This window comes from Diabrotica virgifera, chromosome 4 (assembly GCF_917563875.1).
Source record: "Diabrotica virgifera virgifera chromosome 4, PGI_DIABVI_V3a".
Lineage (NCBI taxonomy): Eukaryota > Metazoa > Arthropoda > Insecta > Coleoptera > Chrysomelidae > Diabrotica > Diabrotica virgifera.
In genome coordinates, this window is record NC_065446.1 from 253,622,400 (window position 1) to 253,649,904 (window position 27,505).

The 27,505-nt window shown below is 34.1% G+C and overlaps 3 protein-coding genes across 4 annotated transcripts in view; 2 read left to right on the forward strand and 1 right to left on the reverse strand.

Moving 5' to 3' along the window:
* Window positions 1-27,505, reverse strand: part of LOC126883380 (TBC1 domain family member 9) — a 92,212-nt gene that overhangs the window by 13,408 nt on the left and 51,299 nt on the right. Inside the window, exons 12-18 of one of the 2 annotated variants that reach the window (XM_050648904.1) lie at window positions 26,875-27,054; window positions 25,928-26,025; window positions 25,512-25,697; window positions 24,701-24,889; window positions 23,478-23,764; window positions 6,016-6,235; window positions 2,168-2,317 (exon numbers count right to left, since the gene is read on the reverse strand). In XM_050648904.1, the coding sequence (XP_050504861.1) occupies window positions 2,168-2,317; window positions 6,016-6,235; window positions 23,478-23,764; window positions 24,701-24,889; window positions 25,512-25,697; window positions 25,928-26,025; window positions 26,875-27,054 (1,310 nt within the window). The remainder of the gene's footprint in view (window positions 1-2,167; window positions 2,318-6,015; window positions 6,236-23,477; window positions 23,765-24,700; window positions 24,890-25,511; window positions 25,698-25,927; window positions 26,026-26,874; window positions 27,055-27,505) is intronic. The other variant, XM_050648905.1, reaches the window with a different exon arrangement.
* On the forward strand, window positions 8,947-13,386 carry LOC126883381 (uncharacterized). Its single transcript, XM_050648906.1, has 3 exons — window positions 8,947-9,226; window positions 11,971-12,179; window positions 12,961-13,386. Exons 1-3 carry the CDS (start codon window positions 9,112-9,114, stop codon window positions 13,297-13,299), a joined length of 663 nt encoding a protein of 220 aa, XP_050504863.1. The 5' UTR covers window positions 8,947-9,111; the 3' UTR covers window positions 13,300-13,386.
* LOC126883382 (uncharacterized) lies at window positions 17,332-22,006 on the forward strand. Its single transcript, XM_050648907.1, has 2 exons — window positions 17,332-17,826; window positions 21,693-22,006. Exons 1-2 carry the CDS (start codon window positions 17,443-17,445, stop codon window positions 21,795-21,797), a joined length of 489 nt encoding a protein of 162 aa, XP_050504864.1. The 5' UTR covers window positions 17,332-17,442; the 3' UTR covers window positions 21,798-22,006.

Sequence of the window (27,505 nt, forward strand, 5' to 3'; positions counted from 1 at the left end):
TAACTGACCCGGCAGACTTCGTACTGCCTCAATAGATAAAAACAAACTTTTGTATAAAATAACCAAAAGGAATTCGTAATTAATAAACAAAAAATGCTCGATGTGAATGAGGTTTTATTATTATTTTTAATTAATTACACATGATGTTTGAAGTAATAAAGTTTAGTTAGAAGTAAAAAAATAAAGTTTGTAGTGCAACAGTTACAATCTTAAATTTGTTAATATAACAGCTTTATTTTATCTACATTCAAAACAACCCTGTATTTATGATTGGGTTCAGGGTGGTTCCAACTCTATAGGTGTTGATTACATAAAATAAAATAAAATTAAAATTAAATAACATTAAATAAAATGAAATAAAATTAAATAGAATTAAATAAAAATAAATAAAACTGAATAAAATTAAATAAAATTAATGAAAGTAGATAAAAATAAATAAAATTAAATACAAATAAATACAATAATATTAATTTAAATACAATTAAATAAAGCTAAAAAAAATTAAATAAAAATAATAAATAAATTAAAAAAGGGAAATAAAATTAAAAAAATAAATGGAATTAAAAAATGAAATAACATAAAATAAACGAAAATAAATAAAATACTTAAATTAAATAAAATTAAATTAAATTAAACAAAATTATTTAAAATTAAATAAAATTTTATAATTTGCTGCTTGTTCTTTTCGTATGCTCAGAATTTTTCTCCTGCTTACGGTTCGTCAGAAAAGTTCCGTTTAGAGATATTTTTTGAAAATTTCGTAAAATTAAAAAAATCATATTTTGCCCAATTTGAGTCCCAAAGTTAAACTGTTCCACTTCTCTTCTATGAAATTTGTCGCTCGTTCTTCTTCTGTCCTCAGAATATTTCTACGGCTTGAGATATTGTATTTCGGAGACCGATTGAGCTAGAGAAAAATTTTAGGACGGTTCTGTTTGGAATTCAGCAAGGAGTCTACCTATTTAATTTCGTATTTTTCACGTCATTATTGTGAGAGTTATGGCGTCATGGGTAACCCCCTTATGACCTACGGGTATGAAATATAGATAACAACCTACTCCCAGACCGGTCGAATATACCTGCCAAATTTCATAAAAATCGGTCAAGTCGTTTCGGAGGAGTATGGCAACAAACACTGTAAAAAGAGCATTTTATACATAGAGATGTAAAATTTTTGGTGGCTACTAAAATGACTATATAAAACCGTATAAACCTTCCACAAATAATTCAACATCAAAATCAGCCAAATCGGTCCAGCCATTCTCGAGTTTTAGCGAGACTAACGAACAGCAATTGATTTTTATAAATATATAAGATGATAAAAACGAACGAATATTTTTTATTCAGAGCTTCTTCTTCTTGTAGTTCTTTCTCCTATCGGAGGTTGGCTATCATCACAGCTATCCGTACCTTATTGGCGGCTGCTCTGAAAAGATCTACTGAGCTGCCACTATACCACTCTCTTAGGTTGGCAGTCAGAATATTTTTCTTCTACCTATGGATCTTTTATCCTTAATCTTACTTTGCATTATGAGCCTTAATATCTCATATTTCGCACCTGTGGTAATGTGGCCTAAATATTCTAACTTTCTTGTTTTGATGTTCTTTATCACCTCGAAATCCTTTTGTAACCTTCTTAACACTTCTGCATTTGTAACTCATTGGATCCATGGTATTTTCAAAGTCCCTCTATAGCAGCACCTCTCAAACGCTTCCAACTTCTTTATATTGACTACTTTTAGTGTCCAGCTTTCCATTCCATACAACAAAGTCAAGAACACGTAGCATCTTAAGGCACTTATCCTCATCTCCAGAGGAAGGTCTCGATTAACAAACATTTTTTCATTTTTGTAAGTTACCAGATTACCAGATATTTGTAGTTATTCACTATTTCTACTTGTTTTCCCTCGATATCTATCCTTCCTAATGTATGTTGCTTAGAAGTAATCATGAAGTTAGTTTTCTTAACGTTGATTTGTAGTTCATATTTTATACTGACTTGATGTCATTGTTGTTATTATTAGTTCATTATATCGACCCCTTTCGCCACCACCAGATTTACCCCACCTCGTGTAGTCGCGTCATACGAAAAAGCACCCACCAACCAATGAAACACTAAATATAACTTTCAATGGACTAAGACATAACAAAAATGTTGTTTACTTACAATTTTTTCAATATCCGACGATGCTAACGTAGCAATGGCGGCAGAAGCTAGACTATCCTCAGATTCATCTCTGGTAACGAAAAAATTTTTACCAACGTCTCCTAATTCAAACAGCAACGTGACAGTGTTTGTAATTGCTTGATAAATTTCCTAAAAATAAAGAAAAATATCGCTAAATATCGTTTGTAGTAACAGAAAGCCTATTCAAAGTAGTTACGAAGTGGAAAAGAGTAATATATGGTAATATGTACAACTGGTTCCTAAAAAAACTGATACGACTCTTAAAGCATAGTTTGTAGAAAATTGAGCAGTGTATTTTGAAGGATAAATACTTTTTATTTACATACTGTCACTGTCACTGCGAAATCTTCAAATTTGTCATGTAACTTATTCTGTTCAACCTCAAAAAATGGCTCCACATGCTAGCAAAGAACTAAAAACAAGAATTGTAACGAAATTAGAAGATGATTGGTCACTATCTGCCGTAGCGAACTATTTTAACGTAAGCAGAATAACAGTTTTTAATATTAATAAAAGATGGAGAGAACAAGAAACTCAAGCGAAAGCAAGATTTACTATAGGTTTACAAGGTTTTTAAGATAGATTTACTAAGCTTTCCCTATCAGCGCTGGATACAACCACTCAGCCGATTTCTGCTGACAGTCAGCCGCTGTGATCGTCCGAACGCAACCAAAGACAACAACTTGGCGCAGAATTAAAGCATTGCGTCTTAGGTACCGAACGGCAGCAAAAAATAATCTCTTTACCACAACAGAAGCAATCAAGACTTATATTTGCTTTAAACCATCAGCCACAAAGTCAAGATTTTTGGGAGAGGGTAATATTTAAAGATGAGAAAATTAATATTTTTTTATTAATAGAAAAACTGTGGTTCTGCTTATACTAAAATGGTTTGCTGCCTCTGATAGTGACAAGTTATCTTTTAATTTGGTTACAATTCTTGCTTTAATAAACTGCTCTTCTAAAGTTAGGGATATAGAAAATTATACTGATTTTCATAGTTCATAGCGAACAAACGGATTCCGCTATTTTTATTTTAGTTTTTCTTTAGTATTTACACAATTGTGAAAAGGTTTACTAAAACTTATTTTTTGTACTTATACCGGGTGGAAGAAAAGAAATGTTTTTCTTATGTTAAGTTTGAGCCACCATGTAGGGAGAACGGGTACAAATGTGAGTATATAGTATTTTTACTATAAAAGCGATATTACGTAGGTCAAAATTTTTGACGTAAGGGAACTGTCAAAACATTAGATTGTGACTTTTCATTATTGCCATGTTTATTATAAACATGGCAATAATAAAAAGTCACATTCTAATGTTTTGACAGTTCTCTTCCGTCAAAAATTTTGACCTACGTAATATCGCTTTTGTAGTAAAAATACTATATATCAGAATCGTATTGTAGTCTTATGTTTTGTGAACATGTTTTTGTTTGAATGTCCCTGATATCTTTAGAAACAAAAAAAAAATAGACGGTTATGTAATTTAACATGTGTTTTAACCGAAACAAAAGTTTGAGACACCTTGTAGGTAGAAAAAGGCCCAAAGGTGAGTATACCTCGATATTATGTTGTAGTCTCGTATTTTGTGAATATTTTATTTTTTTAATTTCTCTGATATCTTTAATAACAAAGAAACTAGACGGCATTACTCTTTAATATGTGTTTCTATGTTTCACATGTGTGATGTGATGCATGTCGTCAGTTAAAACTTATATTAAAGAGTAATACCGTCTAGTTTCTTTGTTATTAAAGATATTAGAGAAATTAAAAAAATAAAATATTCACAAAATATAAGACTACAACATAATATTGAGGTATACTCAACTTTGTGCCTTTTTCTCCCTACAAGGTGTCTCAAACTTTTGTTTCTGTTAAAACACATGTTAAATTACAAAACCGTCTATTTTTTTGTTTCTAAAGATATCAGGGACATTAAAAAAACAAAATATTCACAAAACATAAGACTACAATACGATTTCGATGTATACTCACATTATTTGTACCTCGTCCTCCCTACAGGGCGTCTCAAATTTAACATAAGAAAAACATTTCCTTTCTTCCACCCCGTATAAGTACAAAAAAAAAGTTTGAGTAAACCTTTGCATAAATGTGTAAATACTAAAGCAAATGTTCACGAAAAAATCTACTATGAAAATTCAGCAGAATTTTCTATATCCCTAACTTTTGACGAGCAGTTTATATTGTTGTGTTAAGTCGTTTGTTTTATTCCTTAATAATAATAAAAATAATAACAACAACCCTATTTTTTTTTTGGAGATACACCTGCATACCAAGTCACCTAGGGCTCGATAACACGGAAAGAGTCCCACCAGAGCTCAATCCTTTTGATACCGTAGGTATCTGGGATGAGTAAATTTTTCCCTTAGAGGGAGTGTGAGCCGTATGGCTAAATCTGGACAACAACCATATTTTATACAAAAACTATCATTTACAGTTGAGTCCGGGAATCTTTACCCGTGCGTCATCATTTAAAGCATACGAAATAAGTCGATGATAAGTCGGAAATTGAAATTTACTAAACGCAACAGCAAGTCACTTACTGTCACTTGCTGTTGCGTTTAGTAAATTTAAATTTCCGACTTATCCTCGACTTATTTCGTATGCTTTAAATGATGACGCACGGGTAAAGATTCGCGGACTCAACTGTATATAAGTACTCTTTATAAAATGCAGGAATTCAAAATAATTATTACAATTTATGAATTAACATATTATGTAATCAGTTGTTGTTTGTGTGTTTATTTTATTATTTGTCTGTCATAATAAATATATTATAATGTCAGACCAATCAAATACACTCAACTTTGAACTATACGAAATATACCAGGATCCAGATATCATAACATTCATTAAAATAGGACGGCTGCGTTGGATGGGACATGTAGAAAGAATGGAAGAAGGCGAAATACCAAACAAAATATTCAAACAGATGCCAGTAGGAAAAAGAACAAGAGGAAGACCGAAGCTGCGATATTTAGAACAAATAGAAAATGATATAAAAACCTTAAAAATAAAAAACTGGAGAAAAAAAGCACGAAACAGATCAGAGTGGAGAAGAATCCTGGAACAGGCCAAGACCCAGAAGGGGCTGTCGAGCCAGTGATGATGATGATGAATCAAATACACTGCTCAAAATGATCCATTACTAAGAGTCGTATCAGCTTTTTTAGGAACCAGCTGTACCACTGTTTGATGATATTCAAAGCTTAATAAACAAAATCTATCAAAATACTCATTTTTTTAAAATCCATTTTCGGCACTTGTTGATGTAATTGGCGGAGCTGGCAATAGGATTTTTGGAAATTATATAGTGTGTTCGAGTTAACCTTTCCGGATTTCGTGTACAGTATTAAGTATTTTTGAGACGTGAATCTTCGATAGGTTGTATGTCGCGCTTTATTGTCACATTGTTATAATGGCATACAAAGAAGAAATTGAAAAAGTGGGAAAAATCGTCTAATGACGCAAAGAGATAACTCCAGAATGAAAGTTAACATCCTGAGATTTCTCAGTAGAGTAGAATGCGCTATAAAACTTGATATACAGAAAAATGAATACGTCAGACAAGAACATATATTCGATTAATGAGAAAATAAAGGAATACAGAACAAAATGGAAACAACACTTAAACAGAATAGATGAAAACTGACTAACTAAATAGGCAATAAGTCTTAAACTCTGGAACGAAAAAAATTCTTTCGAATACTATCAAATATAAATATATTTTAAGACAATTTCAGGTACTGAATCCTTAAATAATTTAAAAGAATGTAAACTAAACTCAATAATATCACTACTTACACTTACCAAGTCATCTGGCTCTGCTTGGAGAATATCGTATACTGATTTCCACATTGTGATGAACCTGGGTTGCGACATTTTGGGAACCGGTTTCATATTCAGTTTGCTATCTTTGGATTGAACAAGGTTCCTTAAATTAGTCATACTTTTCGATTCCCAATTAATATCGCCTGGAGTTAGCGAACTAGATTCGACTGAAGCCTGAGAATCGTACGATTTCCTGAAAAAATATTAAGGTACAGTAAAAACATTCCTTTGTATCATACGAATACTGTCCTAAAATTATATCAAGAAATTCGAAATAGAAACGAAGTTATAGTACCTATATATAACGGTTGAGCTAAAACTAGTTTGTATAAACACCGCGCGCGACGCATCACCTGTGCATCTACAACTTGACAGTTGCTTTCTAAAACTTACAAAGCGAGCACGTATTATTGAAATTGGAAAAATGCCTGGATCTGGTGGTCATTCAAAGGCAGTCGAAGTAAGCACAATATTAAAAGGACGCATCGAAATAACCATAATATTAAAATAAAATTCAAAGATAATCAGTTTACTGCAGAAAGCAATTCTGTATTACCCAGTTCCTCGGTAAAGAATTAAAATATTGTGATGCATTGCAACCTTCAACGGACAGAAAAATATCGACGAAACTTGTATTGCTCAAAGCAAGAGAAGGAGCAGCGAGTTATCAAAAGAGGGCAGAATCATGACAAGAAAAGCTTTGACCGACCATTTACAGCTTTTACTGGACAGTAAGGGCAGAGGGCACCCAATGCTGATTAGATTTTAAAAAAATGTGACCATTTTATTCGGTAAAATTACAGTATTTAAACGCGTTTTTCTCGAAATCACATTTTTCAAAATTGGGAGACGTTTTTCTCAAAATATACTACAACAATATCAATAAATCAACTGTTTTTTGATACTTTAATATACAGTGCACTGGAATAAGTGTTACCCCCTTACTAACTTATTTATTTTTAGCACGTAAGCAAAACGCTCGGTCAGGTCGATTTTTAAAATAATCATAATCATAGTATATTTTAGCATCAATGTTTCGAACTTTACGCGATCCCTCTTCAGGTGACAGGCATAACCTTTTAAAATACTGATTACAAAAATGTATAATACTCTAATCCTTTTTGAGAGCGTAGGCGCAAACTTTCGGTCGAATTCTTTTTAAATATAATTTTTTTCAACGTAGAATGAAGTAAACACTTCTGTTGTATGTAGGTATATAATTTATTAAAAAATTCTTAAAATTTATCCACAAGGGAGTGGAAGTACAACAAAACGTTTTCGGTCAAACTGACCATCCTCAGTGTAAACCTGGAAATAAGTGAACCACTTAGATTGAAATGCAAAAGGGTGAAATTTTGACAATTAAAAAAAGAAAATGTGGTTACTTACGTCCAGTGTACAAGTAATTGAAACAAGTGGCTAGTTTCAATTACTTGTACACTGGACGTAAGTAACCACATTTTCTTTTTTTAATTGTCAAAATTTCACCCTTTTGCATTTCAATCTAAGTGGTTCACTTATTTCCAGGTTTACACTGAGGATGGTCAGTTTGACCGAAAACGTTTTGTTGTACTTCCACTCCCTTCTGGATAAATTTTAAGAATTTTTTAATAAATTATATACCTACATACAACAGAAGTGTTTACTTCATTCTACGTTGTCTTAACAAAGGTATACAGCCAACTACAGGGTTTACCCTTTTAAAGTTTTAATAATTTTTTTCGAATCCTGAGAAAACTAATAATATTTTTGAAAAAATTTAAACGCAGAAAAAACTATTACAGTATTATCGAGGATCTAAAGTCCGTGAGAACTTCTATAATGATTATTTTCATAATTTCACAGGGGTGAAAAAAAAAGAGAAAATTCAGTATGATTTTTAATTTCAAATATATAATTCAAAAGAAATTTTTTGTTTATTGTAAGGGACTTTCAGCCCTCGGTAATAATGTAATCTTTCATTCTGCGTTTAAATGTTTTAAAAATACTTATTATTTCTCAGGATTCGAAAAAAATGAATGCGTTTAAAAAGAATTCGATCGAAATTTGGCGCCCACGCTCTAAAAAAAGATTAAAGTAGGTATTATACATTTTTGTAATCAGTACTTCAAACGCTTTTAAATGGGCTGTCACATGATGTACTTTCCCATTTAAAAAAATCAAAGTTGTGCCTGTCACCTGAAGGGGGATCGCGTAAAGTTCGAAACATTGATGTTATAATATACTTTAATTATTTTAAAAATCGACCTGTCCGAGGGTTTTGCTTATGTGATAAAAATAAATAAATTAATAAGGGGGAACACTTATTCCAGCGCACTGTATACTATTACTACTAAATAAACCACTAAAACGTTAAAAAACCACCCAATTTTTTTAGTAAAGGAGTAAATTCTCCCCCAAAACAGGCATTTTTGAAACTTTTTATAAAATCACGTATCACGACCATAAAAATATAAAAAAATTAACTTTTTAAAGGTTTATTTATTAGTTTTAAGTTTCACGAATTAGATCCCGTTGGAATTAAAAAAAATTGTTACAAGAATGCAGAAAAGTATCTAGAAAATTAAAATGTATCTTTTGGAAGACACTCTCTGCAGTGGTGAAAAACAACTAAAAGTGCGCCTTCAAAGGTCCCCTTAAAAGACTACTAAAAATATTTCTAGTCGATGAAATTGTATTTTTTGTTTCATAATTTGACTAAAAACATTTTGCTACTAAGCAATACCACATTTATCACGTTAAAAGAAGAATAATTTGTTAATTGTCACTGTCAAACCTAACCTTACCAAACAGAAGCATCAGAAAACAGTTCTGCCAACACAATATTTTTGATAGGCAATTTTTATATTATACAATGTCATTCTTTTAAACAACATAGATCAAATCACCCGTGAGCTTAAAAAATTTAACACTTTGACATTTACTCAAAAGTTTCAAACATCAAATTTAACAACATCCCGTAATGCCTTCATCCACATTTTGTAACGATGCCTTCAATTAAAAAAATAGTCCTCCATCGTAACAACATTCTACTAATCGCGAAAAAAGTTTTCACCGTTCCATGTAAGCATGCGCATAAATCCGCAAAAAGTTCTAACCCTGTCCTTGAGACTTGGAGTTTTTTATGGAAGAAGATCGGCCGAGAGCATTAAAGAATTATCTTCGCAATGTGTTAGACCTCCAAGTAAGTTAGATATACTTTTTCTTCTTCTTCTTCTTTAACTTCCATTACCTTTTCTTGCAATATGTATACGATATTGTATGTCGTTAATCCCTGTCCAATGCCTTATGTTGCGGAGCCAGGACATTTTCTCGCGTCCCATTCCTCTGTTGCCTTCAATTTTACCCTCGATTATAAGTTGGAGGAACTGGTATTTTTCATTTCCCATGATGTTACTCAGATGATACGCCAGTCAATGGGAGCAAGAATAGGATATTACCTCCGAATTATATCCTACTGCATGGATTTTAATGAAATTTTGGGCCTAGCCTCTACTTATCTCCTAATTCAAAGTCTACCCTTTGACGATGTGTGCTTTTATCTTGGGGGTGGTTCCCACATTCCCACCCCTTCTTAGGGGTGGACAATTTTTTGGTTAAAATTACCACGGAATTCGCTAGAGAACCTAATTCTAAGCTAAAACTGTTCTATAATTTTTTTTTGAAAACTAAATACTTTTTGAGATATTCGTGGTTGAAAATTGGCCATTTTCATTGAAACATTATACCTTTTCGAACGGTGTTTTGCGAATACCTTAAAAACTATGCATCTAACTGAAAAAACTATATTAAACATTTTTGTAGGTTATAAAAAATCAAAGAGACACTTGCCTTCATAAATCTTCTAGTTATAATAAAAAAAGAGATATGGTAGGTGAAAATAGTTTGTTTTTTTGGTACATTCTCAAATTGGTGTATTCAATTTGGAATAACAGAAACGGTCGATTTTAAGTGTATAATGCTACTAATACCTTTTGTAGTGCTTGGAAAGGCCTTTAAAATGAGCTATTATAAAGGTCCATTTCATTAAAACTAAGCGAGATATGCTGCAAACAAAATTGATAACTAAAATGATGTAACTGATGTAAATGCATGGTTTTCCCTCTATAATACCTTTTATTATAGTGTTATTTCTATGTTCAAAAAGTTGGACGGGTTTAAAATTAATGGTTTTTGAAAAAAAAAAAAGATCAAATTATAGAGCGCATTTTCAAAATTTTCTTAAAAATCTTCCTTTTTCTCCATGTAACTTGAAAATGATAAGAGATACAGTAATGAAGATTAAAAAGGAAATTTTTATTTGAAAAAGCCCTACATTTTTGTGTGGTATCTTTTTTTCGTATCTCTTATCTTTTTCGAGTTACATGGAGGCAAAGAAAGATTTTTAAGAAAATTTAAAAATGCGCTCTATAACTTGAACTTATTTTTTTCAAAAACCATTCATTTTAATAAAGTCCAACTTTTTGAACATGAAACTAACACTATATTAAAAAGTATTGTTGAAGGAAAAATATGTATTTAAATTCTGACGGATGAGGGGTTAAATATACTTCTCATTTCTTCTTAAAATACATTAGTCGTTAACTTTTTTGCAGAATATCTCGCTTAGTTTGCATGTAATCGACAATTAGTATTGCTCATTTTAAAGGTCTTTTCAAGCACTACAAAAGTTATTAGTATTATTATACACCTAAAATAGACAGTTTCTCTATTATTTCAAGTTGAATACACCGATTTAAGCATGCAGCAAAAAAACAAACTCTTCTTACCTGCCATATCCCTCTTTGTATTTTAACTAGAAGATTTATGAAGGAACGAATCTCTTTGTTTTTTTTTATAACCTACAGAAATATTTTATATAGTTTTTTTGTTAGATGCATAGTTTTTAAGGTATTCTCAAAAATCCGTCCGAAGGACAGTTTTTGCTTAAAATTAGGTTCTCTAGCCTTTTCGCTGGCTATTTTAACCAAAACATTTTTCACCCCCGAGAAGGGGTTGGAACCACCTCCAAGATAAAAGCGCACATCGGCGTAGGGTAGACTTTGTTTCCTGAGCTATTCCCTACTTACTGTGAAAATATCAAGTACATCGATGTAGTAGGATGGAATTTGGAGCCAAATACCCTCATTCACTGCCCTATAAGCCGTTTTCCTTTTCTTGATGGTTTCGAAAAGTTGGCGTTCTTGGTTGATTAGAAATACGGCAATAAAGCCACACTTCGAAAGCTTCTAATCTTTTTATATCCCTCGTTTTGAGTGTCCAGCCATCTACGCCATATTGGGACCGTGCAAGTTCGGCAAAGCGACCTCTATTTCTACGCTCTGTACTTTTATTCGCACTTTTAATTATATTGGCCAATTATATTAGTTCTGGTTGCTGGATAATTGTCAAGACCATAGTCCAAAAAAATAATAAGAAGAAAAAAATAAGATGCAGGTTATGTTTAGCAAACGTAAACAATTGTATGTAGTAAATAAAATCCGTTATTAAAATGCAGTACTGCAAGCAAAATACAATTAATTAAATTTACCTTTATATAAAAATTGCATATCATATCAATATTGTGGAGCAATATATAATTTTTCTGAGTCAATGACAGAAGGTATGAAATATACGTCAATTTGACAATTTCAATTGACAATATGAATTATTTAAGATAGTTGCAATATTTCTCCGCGACTCGCGCACGGTCGTTTCTCGTTTCCCTTTCCAAGTACTTGCACACCGCGAATAGCAGCACCGACTATACGTAGCACTTAGTAAACCTTAGTCTCAGTTGAAGGTCGAACTCGGAACAGGTCAGTACCTTCCTGAATTTTACGAAAGCTTGTTTAATGCGACATTTTACTTCCCTGTCCGATGCCCAGTCTTCAAAAAGCCACGTTTTCAGGTATTTAAATTTGCTCATGTATATTTATGTATTTTTAGCTAGACCAAACTCTGAAAAGTGCACTGAAAGAGGACCTTTACCATGGGAGACCGACGAGCGCCAAAAATACATAGATAGGCAAAATCAAGGTATAGAATGTGATGATTTAAGACCACAAAGTGTTATAGACAGTTTTAAATCCAACTGGGAACGTAGAAAGATGGAGAGAGGTAGAAAAGAGTTCGAAAGAATAGCCATCATAAGAAAGGTAAGAAAACTGGTATAAAAGATCATGGTTTTGTTTAATAAAAACAAACAAAAATATTGACAATTCACATATTGTTAATATGTAGACGTTCGAATACAACAAGCGTTTCTTTGTAAAGACAATGAAGTAGACTTTACTAAGTAACAAGACATTTACTCAACACACAAACTACACATTACACTCTGATTGCGACTGGCTGAATGATTGATATCTATACCATTAAAAAAAACTGCATTGCGCCCAAACGCAACCCGTTATACACAGTCTCCAGTACGTGTGGCCTAACTTTTACAACAAAAAAAGTTCATTTTTCAAATAAAGACACCTTTTTACCCTATTGGTTCGGTAAATGCTCACGTATGATCCTATAGTCCGTCCCACCTTGACTTTACAGTATAAGGAACATAGGCAATGCAGTCCTTATGGGAGTTTTTAGTGCGGTATTGCCGATTTTATAAAAAATAAATTGTAATCCAACATTAGAGAGATTAAATTAAAACTGTTTCAGAAAGGCAATCTACAATTTTAGGATTCATATGCGTTTAAGTTTATTTGATATACTATAGTTATTGCGCATATGAATCCTAAAATTGTAGATTGCCTTTCGAAAACAGTTTTAGTTTAATCGCTCTAATGATCGATTACAAATTATTTTTGATAAAATCGGCATCACCGTGCTAAAAACCATCATAAGGACTGCATTGCCTATGGCCTATGTTCCTAATACTGTAAAGTCAAGGTGGAACGGACTATAGTAAAATATCAATTGCGTTTATTTCAGACGTATCCTCATGTAGAAGCAGAGAAAAAGCCCTGCGTTCCTGGATGTCCCGTGGCTGGCTGGCAATTACTGAATTCTGCTTGTCATCAGACACACAGTCATCAAGAAGCAGAAAAAAAGCCCAATCAACCTGATCCTGGGCGTGACTGCCAATTGATGACCTCTGCTTGTCGTCAGACAAGCTGTCATCTAGAAGCAGAAAAAAGGACCAAACTTCCTGAAAATCGTGGGCGTGCCTGTAAATTACTGACCTCTACATCTACAAGTCGTCAGACAGACTGCTATTTAGAAGCAAAACAAAAGACCAATGTTCCTGGGTATCCTGGGCGTAACTGTTAATTAGTGCACTCTACAAGTCATCATGGAACAATCTCATTAATTGAAGTCATTGTTACAATAAAAAATTAAATTTTTGTTTTTTCAATACTCTATTTTTTTTTTCAAACACAGTTAAGAATCTAGAACCTTAACAGAAGAACACAAGTTAAAAGAGAAACGAAACACTCAACACGCATCTCAACAACAACTTGGAGGTTATACGAGTATACACACACCGGTAAAATTAGCCGAACACCTTAAAATGGGACATGCTTGATGTCTCGAATTTCCTAAACCTTTTGTACGATTTGAGTGATTCTTTTAGTATGTTATATCTTATTACTTAAGAATATCGGTGTAATAATATTGTTGCTAGAGAGGTAAATGTCATTTTATACTGGGTGTAACATACTGTGTTTTTTTTTCTTGAAGTTAGGAACACCCTGTGGAATATTCTAGCATATACAGTACAACCTCGTTAATCCGGACCTTGTTCATCCGGACATCCGGATTATCCGGATCAATCCGGAATGAAAAAATAAAAAAAAATAATTTTGATAATTGTATGTACCTATGTAAGTAATGCGCATAGGGCTTTTCATTCACAGTCATTTGTTTCGAGCTTCTGTCATGTGTCACATAATATTAATATATCTACGTCCTACGTTATTGGTATATACCTTGACACAAATCAAAGACGTATGACGTAGATATATTAATATTATGTGACATATGACAGAAGCTCGAAACAAGTGACAATCGATGAAAAGCCATATTGAAACGTCACACAAAATTAAAACAAAGGAAGATCAATGACTTTTTTGTAAATAAAAACTAATGCTCGCGTAAATCATATAGGGTGTAAATTATCCGGATTTTCGATTTACCGGATCGCCTCCGGTCCGAGTTAGTCCGGTTAAACGAGGTTGTACTGTATAAAATATTGAAATTAAAACTCAATTATAGCCTAAGGCTTTCTTATCATTTTCTTTTTCGATTCATTTGTTTCTGTTGGAAAATAAAAAGTTATGTGCTTTAACAACTAGCCATGTTTTTCATCAATAAATCCTCATAGTAGGGGAGGAAAGTATGCTTGCAGTTACTCGAGCGTTATGGGACCTATTGTATTGTGAAGAGTGGGTGCTAAAACCAAAAAAAGTTAAGTTAGGTTTTTCATAAAGTGTGGGACTCTCCATTTTTTAATTTAATTTTTCATTTCCACCAATCGTTTTTTCCGATTATAGCGCCATCTATCCATAATTGGAAAAAATGTTGCGAATAAAAGTTGCTTATTTTTACGTCAAGAATACAAATCTGCAATAAAAATTGGGGGCTCCATTTAAAGTAAACACCCATCCCAACCTCCGTGGGGGTCGTGTTTAGTGCCATTCGATAGATTTTTGAAAAATACTGAATACGTGCATTTTGCAGTTTTACGATCTAATGTTCATTTCGCGGAAATATCGCAGGGTTCGTATTTAGAATTTTTAATTTACCCCCCAGCCCTCTCCGTGAGCTGTCGTGTTTAGTATTATTCGATAGATTTTTGAAAAATATTGAACACGTATTTTTTAGTTTTTCGATCTGACGTTTATTTCGCGAAATATTAGCATTTTTTTTTCTAAAAATAATTTCGAAAAAAATCTATCCTTAGAAAAATTCGAAATCGTCAGATTAAGATAAGGTAAGTTAATTAGGTACATGAGAAATAGTGTATATTTCACAAATCTGACGATTTGAGCGGGGCCTAAGAAAATGGGTGAGTCACAAAGTTTCACAAAAAAGCGAATATTCCGCGAAATGAACGTCAGATCGAAAAACTGAAAAATACGTGATCAATATTTTTCAAAAGTCTATCGAATGATACCATTAACGAATCCCCACGGAAAGGGGAGAGGGGTAAATTAAAAATTTTAAATAGGAACCCTGCGATATTTCGCGAAATGAACATCAGATCGAAAAACTGCAAAATACACGTATTCAATATTTTTGAAAATTCTATCGAATGCCACCAAACACGAGCCCCCACAGAGGTGGGGTGGGGGATTTGATTTAAAATTTTAAATAAGAGCCCCCAATTTTTATTACAGATTTGGATTCTTTACGTAAAAATAAGCAACTTTTATTCGACACATTTTTTCGAATTCTGGATAGATAGCGTTATAATCGAAAAAAAAAAACGATTAATTCAAATGGAAAATTAATTAAAAAATGAAAAGGCCCCACTTTATGGAAAACTTAACGTAACCTTTTTCTGGTTTTAGCACATACTCTTCACAATCCAATAGGTCCCCATAACCCTCGAGAAACTGCAAATTTAGCATATTTTCCTCCCCTACTATGAGGATTTATTGATGAAAAACATGGATAGTTGTTAACGCACATAACTATTTTATTATCCCATATAAGTAAATGAATCAAAAAGGAAAATGTTAAGAAAGCCTAAGTCTACAATCGAGTTTTAATTTTAATATTTTGCGTATGCTAGATTATTCCACAAGGTGTTCTAAACTAAGAAAAAAACACAGTATGATTGCTACACCCGGTATAAGATGATATTTACCTGTCTAGCAACAATATTATTACAAAGATATTCTTAAATAATAAGGCTATCATACTAAAAGAATCACTCAAATCGGACCATTGGTTTAGGAAATTCGAGACATCAAACATGTCGCATTTTTAAGGTGTTCGGCTAATTTTGCCGGTGTGTGTATATATTTTCGACACATTTTCTTTTCTTCATGTAATTGTCATTACAATCAACTTACAATTCTCACAGAAAGGACCATACGAAGCAAGGACCATACGACCCTAGGAATACCAAAAGAAGAAGCTAGAAAATATGACCTTAGCATAAATCAAGAAAAAACCAAGTACAGTACAACCTTGCACATCCGGACCTGTCATATCCGGACCTCCCCATATCCGGACGGTTCTGCCGTCCTCATCTACCGAAATCTACCGAGAAAGGCAGCCCTGCTGTTGGACAACGCACCCTCTCATTCCGACCCAAAAGAACTAAAAGATGGCGAAATAAAGTGTCTTTTTTGCCCCCAAATGTGACATCCCTCTGTCAGCCTATGGATCAAGGTATTATAGAATCTATGAAAATAGAATGTATGAAGGAGAAAACGTTTCATCAGAGACTATAAAAGAAGTGATCTTGATATCTGGATTTTTTCATATTCGAATCGGTCTGTCGCCACATTGATCCGGATATGGCAGGTTTTACTGTATATGAAAATGAGAGGATAAAATGCAGAATAAAATAAAAGGCGATACTAAGGACGAATGAGAGAGGGAGAGAGTATTTTGAGAAGGTAACAGAATTTGACTATCTTAAAGTAACAGTTACAACTAGAGGAGGCGAAGAGAGAAATATAATTGTTGAAAGGTAACCAAGTAGTAGGATCATTAAACGCACTGTTTAATAAGCCAAAAAACTTATCCTGGACAGAAAAGATTCGATTTTATGAAACAATAGTGAGCCCAACGGTGTTGTATGCATATAAAGTGTGGACAATGAAGCAGAAAGAAGAAAAAAAGTTAGAGACTTAGGGGAGGAAAATCTTGAAAAAAAGTGTATCTTGCATGGTTTGTGAAGCAGTAAAGATTCCATTGATATTTCCATTGTAAATAATACATATTTATAAAGAATATGACAATAAAGTGCCTGATGTTACACTGACCTTAGCTAATTAGTCAACATATTCATTATCTTTGAGTCCAATATGTGCCTCAACCCAAATAAATTTTATATTGAAGCCAGAGTCGACTAAAATGCTTTAACTGATTCTTTATTAAAAATATATAAGAAATACTATATGTTTTGTGTACAAAAGTATTGATGTTCTGTAGAACTGAAAGGCAGTCTGAAAGAATTAACGTTTTTTTTAATATATCTAAGAGTTCTTAACATAATATTTCAACGCTTCGAGTATGACCAATGATTCCACCGAGAAAATTGAAAACTCATTGGAAAGTTTGTACCTGAATTCGGAACCTTCTGACGGACGAATTTAAAAAAACGATCCCTTCATTCACATGACATGTGTCATAAGAAAATTCAAGTATCATCACTCAAAAATTCCTGTCTCAAATTCACGTTCATCCAATCATTGCAAACTCATATAAGTAATTTTTTTCTCGAATTCGCTTGTAATGAACAGCTCAAAACTAAGAACAACCAAAAGATTACAACCCTACTTCCGTTGGTTGCATTCAACAACAACAAAATCACAAAAGGTCCCTAGACACGGCACATCCTGCGAAATAGACTGCTGTGGTAATCCCTTGCCCAAAGAAAAGGACGTGGTGGTCGAGAAAAACCTGGACCCGTGCATATTCGATACGTGGAGGCCAAAAATCCCCGTTTTGAAAGCAGACCCGAAACCCTGCATATGTCCCCCGGTAACCTGCAAGACTAGGTTTTGCTATGCCGGTATGAAACCCAAACCAGGTCCGGGTGAACTCAAAGAAAAGGGAATGAAGTGTTTGGGGAAGGTTTCTCCGAAAGGTATTCCAGTATCTCACCCACCAGCAATGGTAAATGATTTTTCTTATTCTTAATTTAATTATACAACTTCTCTTCATCTGTTCTATATCTGGCACTATTTATACAGGTTTTTCTAGTCACAGATTCTTTAGATCATGCTATTCAATTGGTCCTGCTATCCAATTCTTGGTCTTCCGATTTATCTATTGCTTAAGTATCTTTTATCATCTTATCGTCTGTTCTTCTTCAAATATGACCACCCATCTTCACCTTTATGCACTTATTATTTTGAGTTCTCGCTCTAAATAATACAACTCGTCGTTTGTTCTTTTACCTAACACCATCTGTGGTCTTTTCATCTTCTTTTTATGTTCCCATATATCCAGCTGTCTTTCTATTCGTTTTTTTTAGTTCAGGTTTCTCCAGCCATCAGAACATTAAATGTACCTTCAAGCACCGATTCCTTTTTTTGTATCTTACTTTGGTTTAAAATGGGTCCTATATATTTAAAACATTGTACTCTTTCTATTTCCATTTTCCCAATCCTTGTTCCCTTTCATAATCAAAATCTTCTTGGTACTTTTTTTCGAGGTATTTGTAGGTATCTTGTAAAAGTTTTTGAAAATATTCTTTCCATGTCTTCATTATTGTCTCGTGTTATCGTTCTTTATTGACGGTACTTCTTTGTTTTTATTTTCTCTTAGACCTTCTGTAACTACAGAATTTATTCACACCATTTACAGGGGCGCGGGCGGCTCGTGATAGTAAACTCCTGGACAAAATTAACGCACCACTCATAATTTTCTCAATAATCTTTATTGATTGATAATTTACTATACGACAAGTTGCCTATGGACCTTGTTTGACAGTGACAGTTGTTATGTAAGCTAATAATAGTCTTGTTTTAACAATAATTTGTATTAAACCAATTAAACTTCGTTTTAGACTAAAAGTGAGTTAAACTTTTCATAAAAAGTGCCGATTAAAGCAAAGTGCTTGTGAGAAACAAGCTTTTTATTGTGATATTTTTCATCACATGCATGTTTGGAAGTTCATTTACATAACAATCAAATAAAAAATGAACCTCCAAAGAGATTTGTCAATGGAGGAGGCAGTGTGAGCATCGACTCTCCTAGATGAAGGATATTCAACGCGATACGTTGCAGGTTTGTTAAGAAGACATCATTCCAGCATCAGTCGCAAGGTGAGGCGATATAATGAAACATGGTCGTACCATCGAAGACCAGAGCAAGGGCGAAAACGTTGCACTAATCAAATTGATGATCGTTTTTTGAGACAACGTGCTCTCAGAGATACGAGAGTCATCAGCAGTTTGCTAAAAAATGAACTAGCAGATGTTCGAAATGTCGCGATATCGTCTCGAACAGTTAGAGGACGTTTACATGAAGCAGAATTGAGCAACAGGAAACCGGCCAAAAAACCCTTGCTTACCAGAGAACACAGGGTTCAGAGATTGAATTTTGCAAGATTGCATCAAAATTGAACCATCGATGATTGGAAACGAGTTCTTTTCTCCGATGAGACTATAGTAAGCCTAAAAGCTCCAGATGATCGTGAGCGTGTCTGGCGAAGGCGAGGAGAAAGGTTTGCCAGCTGCAATATCTCTCCTAAAGTACCTTTTGGTGGTGGCTGTAAAATGTTTTGGGGGGGAATTTGTTTTGAAGCTCGTACGGAGTTGGTCCCCATACGTACGAGGTCTATGAATGCCCATTATTACTTAGACAACATTTTTGTCGAACATGTAATGCCTTTTGCTCCGTCTCTTGGACCTAATTTTTTATTCATGCAAGACAACGCTCGTCCTCATGTGGCTCGACAGGTTATTGGCTACCTAAATGATGTTGATATTCCATTATTAGAGTGGCCACCTAACAGTCCGGACATGAATCCTATAGAGCATCTATGGGACTATCTCAAAAAAAAAAAAGATTCGAAGTCGTAGACCCTCTATTGCCAATCGCAACCAACTCATTAAGGCCGTTATTGAAGAATGGGAGAATATTCCGCAAGCTTTTGTTGAACATTTGATATCAACCATGCCTCGACGCATAAATGCAGTCATAAGAAGTAGAGGAGGGCCTACACGGTATTAGTGTTGACCCAGATGCATTTTATTGTGTTACTTTACTGATTTTTTTCTTTCTGCAATTTGGAGTTATGCTAGCTTATTTACGCATTTCCGGCAAAAACAATTTTTAAAGAAACAATAAGGTAAATTAAGGTTATGATAAAGTCATGTTGGGCTTACTTGTAGGTGTTTATTATTATTTCAATGTAACTTAGTTTTATTTTGTGTTCATATTGTAAATATTTAGATTAACTAAAGTGGTGCGTTAATTTTGTCCAGGAGTTTATAAGGTGGTGAGGCACACTACACCTGAGGAATTTTATTATTATGGTTAGCTTCTCTTTAATGGCCAGAAGGTTGATTTTGTGACGTCATAATGCTAGGACGAATCTAGGACCAATAATCCCGGACAAAAATCCTCACAAATTATCCCTGGACAAGAAATCCCCAGACAAATAATTCCCGGACAAATAATCCCCGGACAAATAATCCCCGTACAAAAAATCCTGGACAAATATCTACAAAAATTTTTTATTCAAAATATCCCTTCAAAGAATTCCGGACAAAAAATCATCAAGAAATATTTGCTGTCGATTAGTTCTCTAAAACTTTTCCAGTGAATTATGCGATCGACTCAAATGCTTTCAGCCGCAGTGCATAGAGTTATTTTGAATTCCAATTCCATATTGAAAACTTCAAGTTTTACATAACAAAAGAGTGTGCGTTTTTTCAAAAATCGTGCAAGATATGGGGAATGAGCTAAGGCTGTTGGAATCATGTTGCAATATTATTCGCTTAAATCTTTTGCTCACTCTGATTTGAATGTATGTTCAAAAAAAATTTACAAAAAAAACACAACCACAGCATAGGTACAACATTTTTGAAACACTTAAAAACTACTTTTGTATGTAAACGTCTGATGTGGAAGTGGAAACGTTAATAAAATCATTTTTTAAGTTAAATTGTATAATCTTATTTCTCATTTAGAATAATAAATTACATAAATGCCACAAAGAAAAAATAGCTTCAGAACAATATATTAGATGATGATGAACAATGATTTAAAATGAACACTGTTTTAAATACATATCCATAAACTTCTAAAATATAATAAGCCATTCGTATATACCGCGCGTACATAGAAAGCTGTGATCTACAATCGACTTGTGCTTGTACTATTAGTCGGTTCAGTTCGGCTATTCCCATTCCGTTCCGCGGAGCCTGAGGCCGTTCGGCTATTCTTATTCCGTTGCGCGGAGCCAGAGGCAAGCCTCAAGGATGGATGAATTTTGTTCCTAGAATCGGTGGCACATTTTTCAAATTTTGCCGGTTTTACTGTTGGCGTTGTCGCATACTGTTGCAGATGGTGTGAGGCATGCTTCAACTGTAATGATTTGAGAAAGTTGGAATGGCACGTGGAAGACGGATATAAGATAAAGAGTCAGGGCCGTACTGATTTTAATTTTTTTCATAAAAATAAAGATATTTAGGAAATTTCAAAAAGCTAAATTATATTTAAAAAACTGATTATAAAACAACGAAATAACGTAAATAGTCGATTGATATACTGGTGAGGCACTGCCTCACCTGTCTCATAGGACAAGCCGCCACTGACCATTTACTCTTTACACTCTTCTACCATTGTTATTTCTTGTTGATTCTCCGTGATTTGCTATTACTGATGTATGCTAATGGTCTCTTTTCCGTACTCTGCCGTTGTAAGATCTCCTACAACATACTTATGTCCATTGTTAGCTTCAGTTACTTGTGATAATTCTTTAATTGTAAAATATATTATATATTTTTATAGAGATATATTTTTTGCAGAGTATTCAGAAATGCTTAGTATGTCCTGAGGTGAGAAGAAGACCATCACAACCGAAATTACCATTTCCGGACTGGGACCACGATTGTAACACATTTTATAATTAATAGCACAAGAATCAACTTGGTTTTGTAACTGAAGGAAACTCAATTTTATTACGCGAAATCATATAAGCCACTTTTCGAAGTAGAGAAGAACACTCTTAATATAACCACCTAACATGTGCCCCTATTGCATGTTCATACTTATACTTTTCATAATTTCTCTCTATGTACTATACACTAAAATAGCATAATAGAAGTTTATACAACTCAAATATGGTATTTTTGTTATATTTTTATAGTATTATAGGAGTAGGTTTGCAAAGAAGACCTCTGAGACGGCGATAGCCTCCTCATTCGACTCAATTTTCTGCCCAGCGAGCTATTTTTTCAACTTTGGAAACAAAAAGAATTCGCACGGAGCCAAATCTGGAGAATACGGTGGATGAGGCAGCAGTTCGTAGCCCAACTGAACCAATTTGGTCATGGCGACCACAGAGGTGTATGCCGGTGCGTTGTCATGGTGGAAAAGCACTTTTTTCTTCGCCAAATGAGGCATTTTTTCTGCTATTTGGCGATGAACGTTGGTACTCTCTTCATATTACATATGTGAAGTTTCATTTCAATCTGTCAATTCATTCGTTATTTACAAGCCATTTAGTATTAAAGTGTCACAGTATTTTTACAATGGACAAAATATCAAGTATCATGTAGTGATTGAATTTTTATTTTTGGAAGGTGTAAAAGTTGAGTAAATTTAAGAACGAATGGTGAAAGTATATAAGGACTCTTTGCTTTAAATTAGTATAGTAGAAATATGGGTCGCTGAATTTAAACGTGGTCGTACAAGCCTTGAACACGATCCACGTCAACGTCGTCCAGAACAAAATAGCAACACCAGAAATCGTAGAAAAAATACAGGATATCGTATTGGAAAATCGTCCATGGACTTAAGAGATTTAATAGAAGCCCTAAGCATCTCATTAGACATCTCTCATGTCAGCAATATTTTGATTTCAGAAAGGCGTATTTACAATGGGAGTCGCATTGCTAACAATGGAGCAAAAACACATTCGAATGCGACTTTCTCATTAACATTTAAAGCGTTTTCGAAATGTTAAATTGGATTTTTTACATCGACTCATCACTATGGATGAGACTTGGGTCTATTACCATGATCCTGAATCAAAACAAGATGCTAAAGAGTGGTGTGAACCTTGTTCTTCGACTTCGAAAGTTCGTGTCGAAAGATCAGCCAAGGTGTTAGCATCTGTATTTTGGGATACGAAAGGAATTTTATTTGTGGATTACTTGCAAATTCTGAAGGAAAAAATTGTGAAAAAAGACCCGATTTACAGAAGTAAAAAAAAACATTTTTCATCAGGACAATGCCCCGTGTCTTATGAGCATTTTGAGAACGACTAAAATCTTTAAATTAAAGTTCGAGTAGCTAGAGAATCCATCGTATTCACCAGATTCGGCCCCAACGAATTTTATCTATTTCAATACGTAAAAAAAAGCATGCGTGGAAAGCGTTTTTCATCAAATGATGAGGTCATAACAGCGTATTTTGTAGGCCTTCAGAGATGGAATTCATAAATTGGAATCTTTTTGGAACAAGTGTAATGATGTTCAGGGAGACTATACTGAATAATAAAGTGTATTTCAAACCATAACATTGTGTTCTTCTTATAGAACCGCAAAACTTATTGGACAGCTCATAAACAAAACAATTAAAGTACTCACTGCCACTGGTACGACGAAGCGCTGGGCGATGGGACCTCAGCCAGGTCCAGATTGTCCAAACTAACACACTGCTCCGTGGTGGTAAAGAAGTCAGTGGCTTCCGACGCTACTTCGGTACCTTGTTCGTTTTTAACGGGAGATTCTATGTCGGACATCACTAGAATGGGAGGTAGATGAATGGCGTAGAGTAGTTTGAGTCTTTGCGTTGCGTCTGCTGTGCAAGTAAGTCCCAGCGCCATGACTAGTTCTTTAAAGTTGAGGTAACTATCTTGGTTTTGGTCCATAAGCTGGAAAGATATTAAAAACATACTCGTCAAAGATATACTGATTTGAATGTCGCTGTATTGGTTTGTGTCTTTGATTACACAAGTCTTTTGACTCTATATCAGACTAAAAACTAACTGACATCCTTAAATCGACCAGGATCGACACAAAATTGAAATAACATCTTCTAAAGGTGTCTATCTTCTAGTGATATTGGCGACCACATTGACCCATCTTATTCTATTCACATCAGCTCGAAATATATCAGTTGACGTTAGGCCAGTCCATTTCCTAAGATTGTCCAGCCAGGATATAAGTCTACGTCCAGGGCCTCTCTTGCCCTCAATTTTGTCTTGTAGAATCAACTGTAGAAGTCAGTATATATTATTACGTATCCAATTTTCTGTTCTTTACGATGTTGATAATTTCGTTTTAGGCCTTATTTGTTACATGGTTCTACAACATTATCCATCATCCTTTGGAGTCCCTGCGCACTATCTGCCAGTAACACTGTATTGTCTGCATATTCAATAATGTTCATAAGTTGGCCATTTACTGGCTTACCTACAAGGCTTCTCTAAAGATGTTTTCAGAGTATATATTAAATAATGCTAGTGACAATATGCAACACTGTCGAACTTATTTTCCGACTGTGAAGATCTAGAATCGCACTGTTACTTTTTGTTGGAGATATAAATTTGAGATCAGTTTTGTATCCTTACCATCGAGTCCTGATGTTTTAGGATATCGATTAGACTTTGTCAAATGTGTATTATGTAATTATGTCATAATATTTGTGAAATGTATTAATATCAAAAGCACTCAAAAGTAAGAGTCACATACACAAGCATAAGCCCGCGACAAGCATACGTGCTGCTTTCCTGAAGTTTTGTGGTTCAGAAAATAGTTAAGGGACAGATTTTCGGCGCCCACTGTACATATATAAAGATTGTACTTACCATAAATATTCTGGCAGCTAATAACTCGGCCGTTTCTCCTTTTCCCCACGGAGACAACGCAGCGAATAAAATCTTGAAATAATCGAAATCTACTTTGTAAGCTTCGTAAGGCTGCAGCGAGGGATCATGCTTGTCCGGTATACATTTCTTTTGGCTGATTATCTCTTCTCTAACTAGGGACAGAAGGTCCTGAAATGTTTATGCTCTAATATAACGCCAATAATTTAAAACGTGAACAGAGTTTACAACCCGTTACAACATTACTTCGAGGAAAAGAAGCAGATTGAAAATACATTCAAACCAAATGCATGTCAATAGGTTGAAAAAAAAATGGAAGAAACCTGTTCAATTAAGGGGAGAAATTCAACTAACTGCACCAAAAGAAGTGCTTGTAGAAATAAAGGAAAATATCAACTCGAAGAAAGCTCAAATTACGAAGAGCTATCCTAAAACTAACAAATCTAATTAATTTTTCATTCATATTAAAATATGTGTCAATGATATGGAAAATTTTAAATTATAAAATATTAACATGTATGTAGTGATTATACTTAAACTCCATTACTACGCAACACTCCAAACATCTGGTCCTTGGAGCCGGATATACTTATTACCCCATATGAGATTTGGACACAAATTCGCAATACAATCTATTTTCCAATACAACAAAAAATATGAATAAAAGGTGATTTCAACGACTGTTCAGCAGGAAAACGGTCAGCTCTTCGCTATTGTTTTCTTATATTATAAACATAAACAAAGAAAATGTGGCAGGCTAGGATGACGGAATTAGGTATTTAAAACTTCTTACCTGCAGCTCCTCCTGCGTGAAATATCCATCTGCGGACACGCACCTCAAAACGTTTTTCTCGGAATTGTCTTCTAATTCTTGGACTACCCTTAGTCGGTGCTTCAATCGAAGTCGCTCTATCTGCCCAGTTGTAATAAAACCGTATTTTCTGTATGCTTCGTATATCAAAGCCTGGACTGATATACTCTGAAAAATAAAAAAAACATTAAACCATTTTCATGCGCAAAAAATGCGCAAATCTACTCGCAAAAATTGGTTTTTCATAAAGACAAAGCACTCGTTTACAAGTCTCCCACTTTACCGATAAAATAACACGAATTAATCGACCACCCATCGTATTGGCCAGATTTAGATCCTTATGACTATTTTCTGTTCACAAGATAAAACATTTAAAATTGAGAAAAAAAGCTACTCACCCTCTTTTGATCATCATAAACTTTATTTCTTATGGCTCCCCTTCCTTCGTCATTGAAAACTCCGATCAAATAATCTGACAGCAACTGCATCGCTTCTCCTGCAAATGTTCTCGAATTAATTTTACCGTTCTCTCACTAAAATCAGTACGGTCAAGGGAATGAAAGAGGCCTGAAGTTCTACCATGCAGATCTTACACCACGTCCTCTTAGTGGGTAAAACTCCCATACTATGATAATATCTTCATTATACCATCTAGCAGATGAAAATATTCTTTTTAAGTGATATACCTGTTTGAACCCCTTCGGTACGGTGATACACCCGTGTGCATCATGCTGTCCGTTCAGTACGGTGATGCACACGGGTGCATCAGGAGTTTTCGTCCGCCATAAGGTGGTGACACCATCTTCATCATATTTCAGGTATATTTGCTCCGTCCGAATTACCTTATTCAAATCTAAAAGTGGGGAAACCACGCCCAAAAGTGGGTGATGTCCAGAAGAAGATTAGATTTAGTTAATTTGATTGGTGATAAGCTTGTTTGGATGTTTGACTGATGGGATTGTGTGGGAGGTGAAGGTACTGTGCTGCTGTTTACAACTTACCTTACTATCCCTTGCAAGATAATTCGGATGGAATTTCCCAGATTATGAGACTGGGACGATATCAAGCACAAAATAATCTGGGGAATTCCATCCGAATTATCTTGTTTATCTTTTTTACTAATTTTTGTTTAAAATGGTATTTTATGGATAAAATTTAATTTAACTCACATACTATGTAGAATAATAAATTTAATAAAAATAGTTTTATTTCTAAAATTAGTGTTATTATTACATTAAATTTAATTAGTTGTATCCGTTGAATCCGTATATAGGAGCCGACTTGCCGAATGACGGTCCGGCACGAATGGGTTAAGGAAAAGCTTATGAGGTTCTAAGTTACTTACCTTCATCTCGGCACTCCAGAAGCTTCTCTTGGTTCCACTCCAGCAACATAAGAGCTACTTGAAAAATGACTTTGGCACTGTCATAGAAGAAACAATCCATAACGTTAACGGCACTTTCGTAAGGCATCACACATAAAAATATTGTCAGGAACCATGATAATGAGATCATGTTGATCATACCTAAAAAATTTTAATAATGTGAGATATAAAGAAAATGGAGCTAAATTTGAATAGAGCGTAGGCGCAAAATTTCTGGCCAATACTTTTTAAATGCATTCATTTTGTCCAATCCTGAGAAAACTAATCAATATTTTTGAAAATCAATATTTCACAGAATGAAAGCTTACATTATTACTGAGGGCCGAAAGTCCCTGAAAACTTCTATAATGTTTATTTGAATAAGTTACAGGGGTGAAACAGAAGAGAAAATTGAGTGTGATTTTTAATTTCAAATATCTCATTTATTTTTAATATCAAATACTCTTTTTGTTTATTCTATATAATAAATATATATAAAAATCACGAAAATATGAAAAGAAGAGGATACTGTGATGCCAGATCCAGTACGGTTTTTTCTTACTCCAAGAGGAACTGCCATATCAAGTTTCAACATTATAGATCTTTTCCTCCA

Excerpts from the sequence above, each read along its gene's own strand:
- LOC126883381 (XM_050648906.1), top strand. The coding sequence starts at position 9,112 with ATGCGCATAAATCCGCAAAAAGTTCTAACCCTGTCCTTGAGACTTGGA. Across the intron at positions 9,227-11,970 it reads GCAATGTGTTAGACCTCCAA|CTAGACCAAACTCTGAAAAG; the intron begins GTAAGTTAGATA and ends ATGTATTTTTAG. Across the intron at positions 12,180-12,960 it reads GAATAGCCATCATAAGAAAG|ACGTATCCTCATGTAGAAGC; the intron begins GTAAGAAAACTG and ends CGTTTATTTCAG.
- LOC126883382 (XM_050648907.1), top strand. The coding sequence starts at position 17,443 with ATGAACAGCTCAAAACTAAGAACAACCAAAAGATTACAACCCTACTTC. Across the intron at positions 17,827-21,692 it reads TATCTCACCCACCAGCAATG|AGTATTCAGAAATGCTTAGT; the intron begins GTAAATGATTTT and ends TATTTTTTGCAG.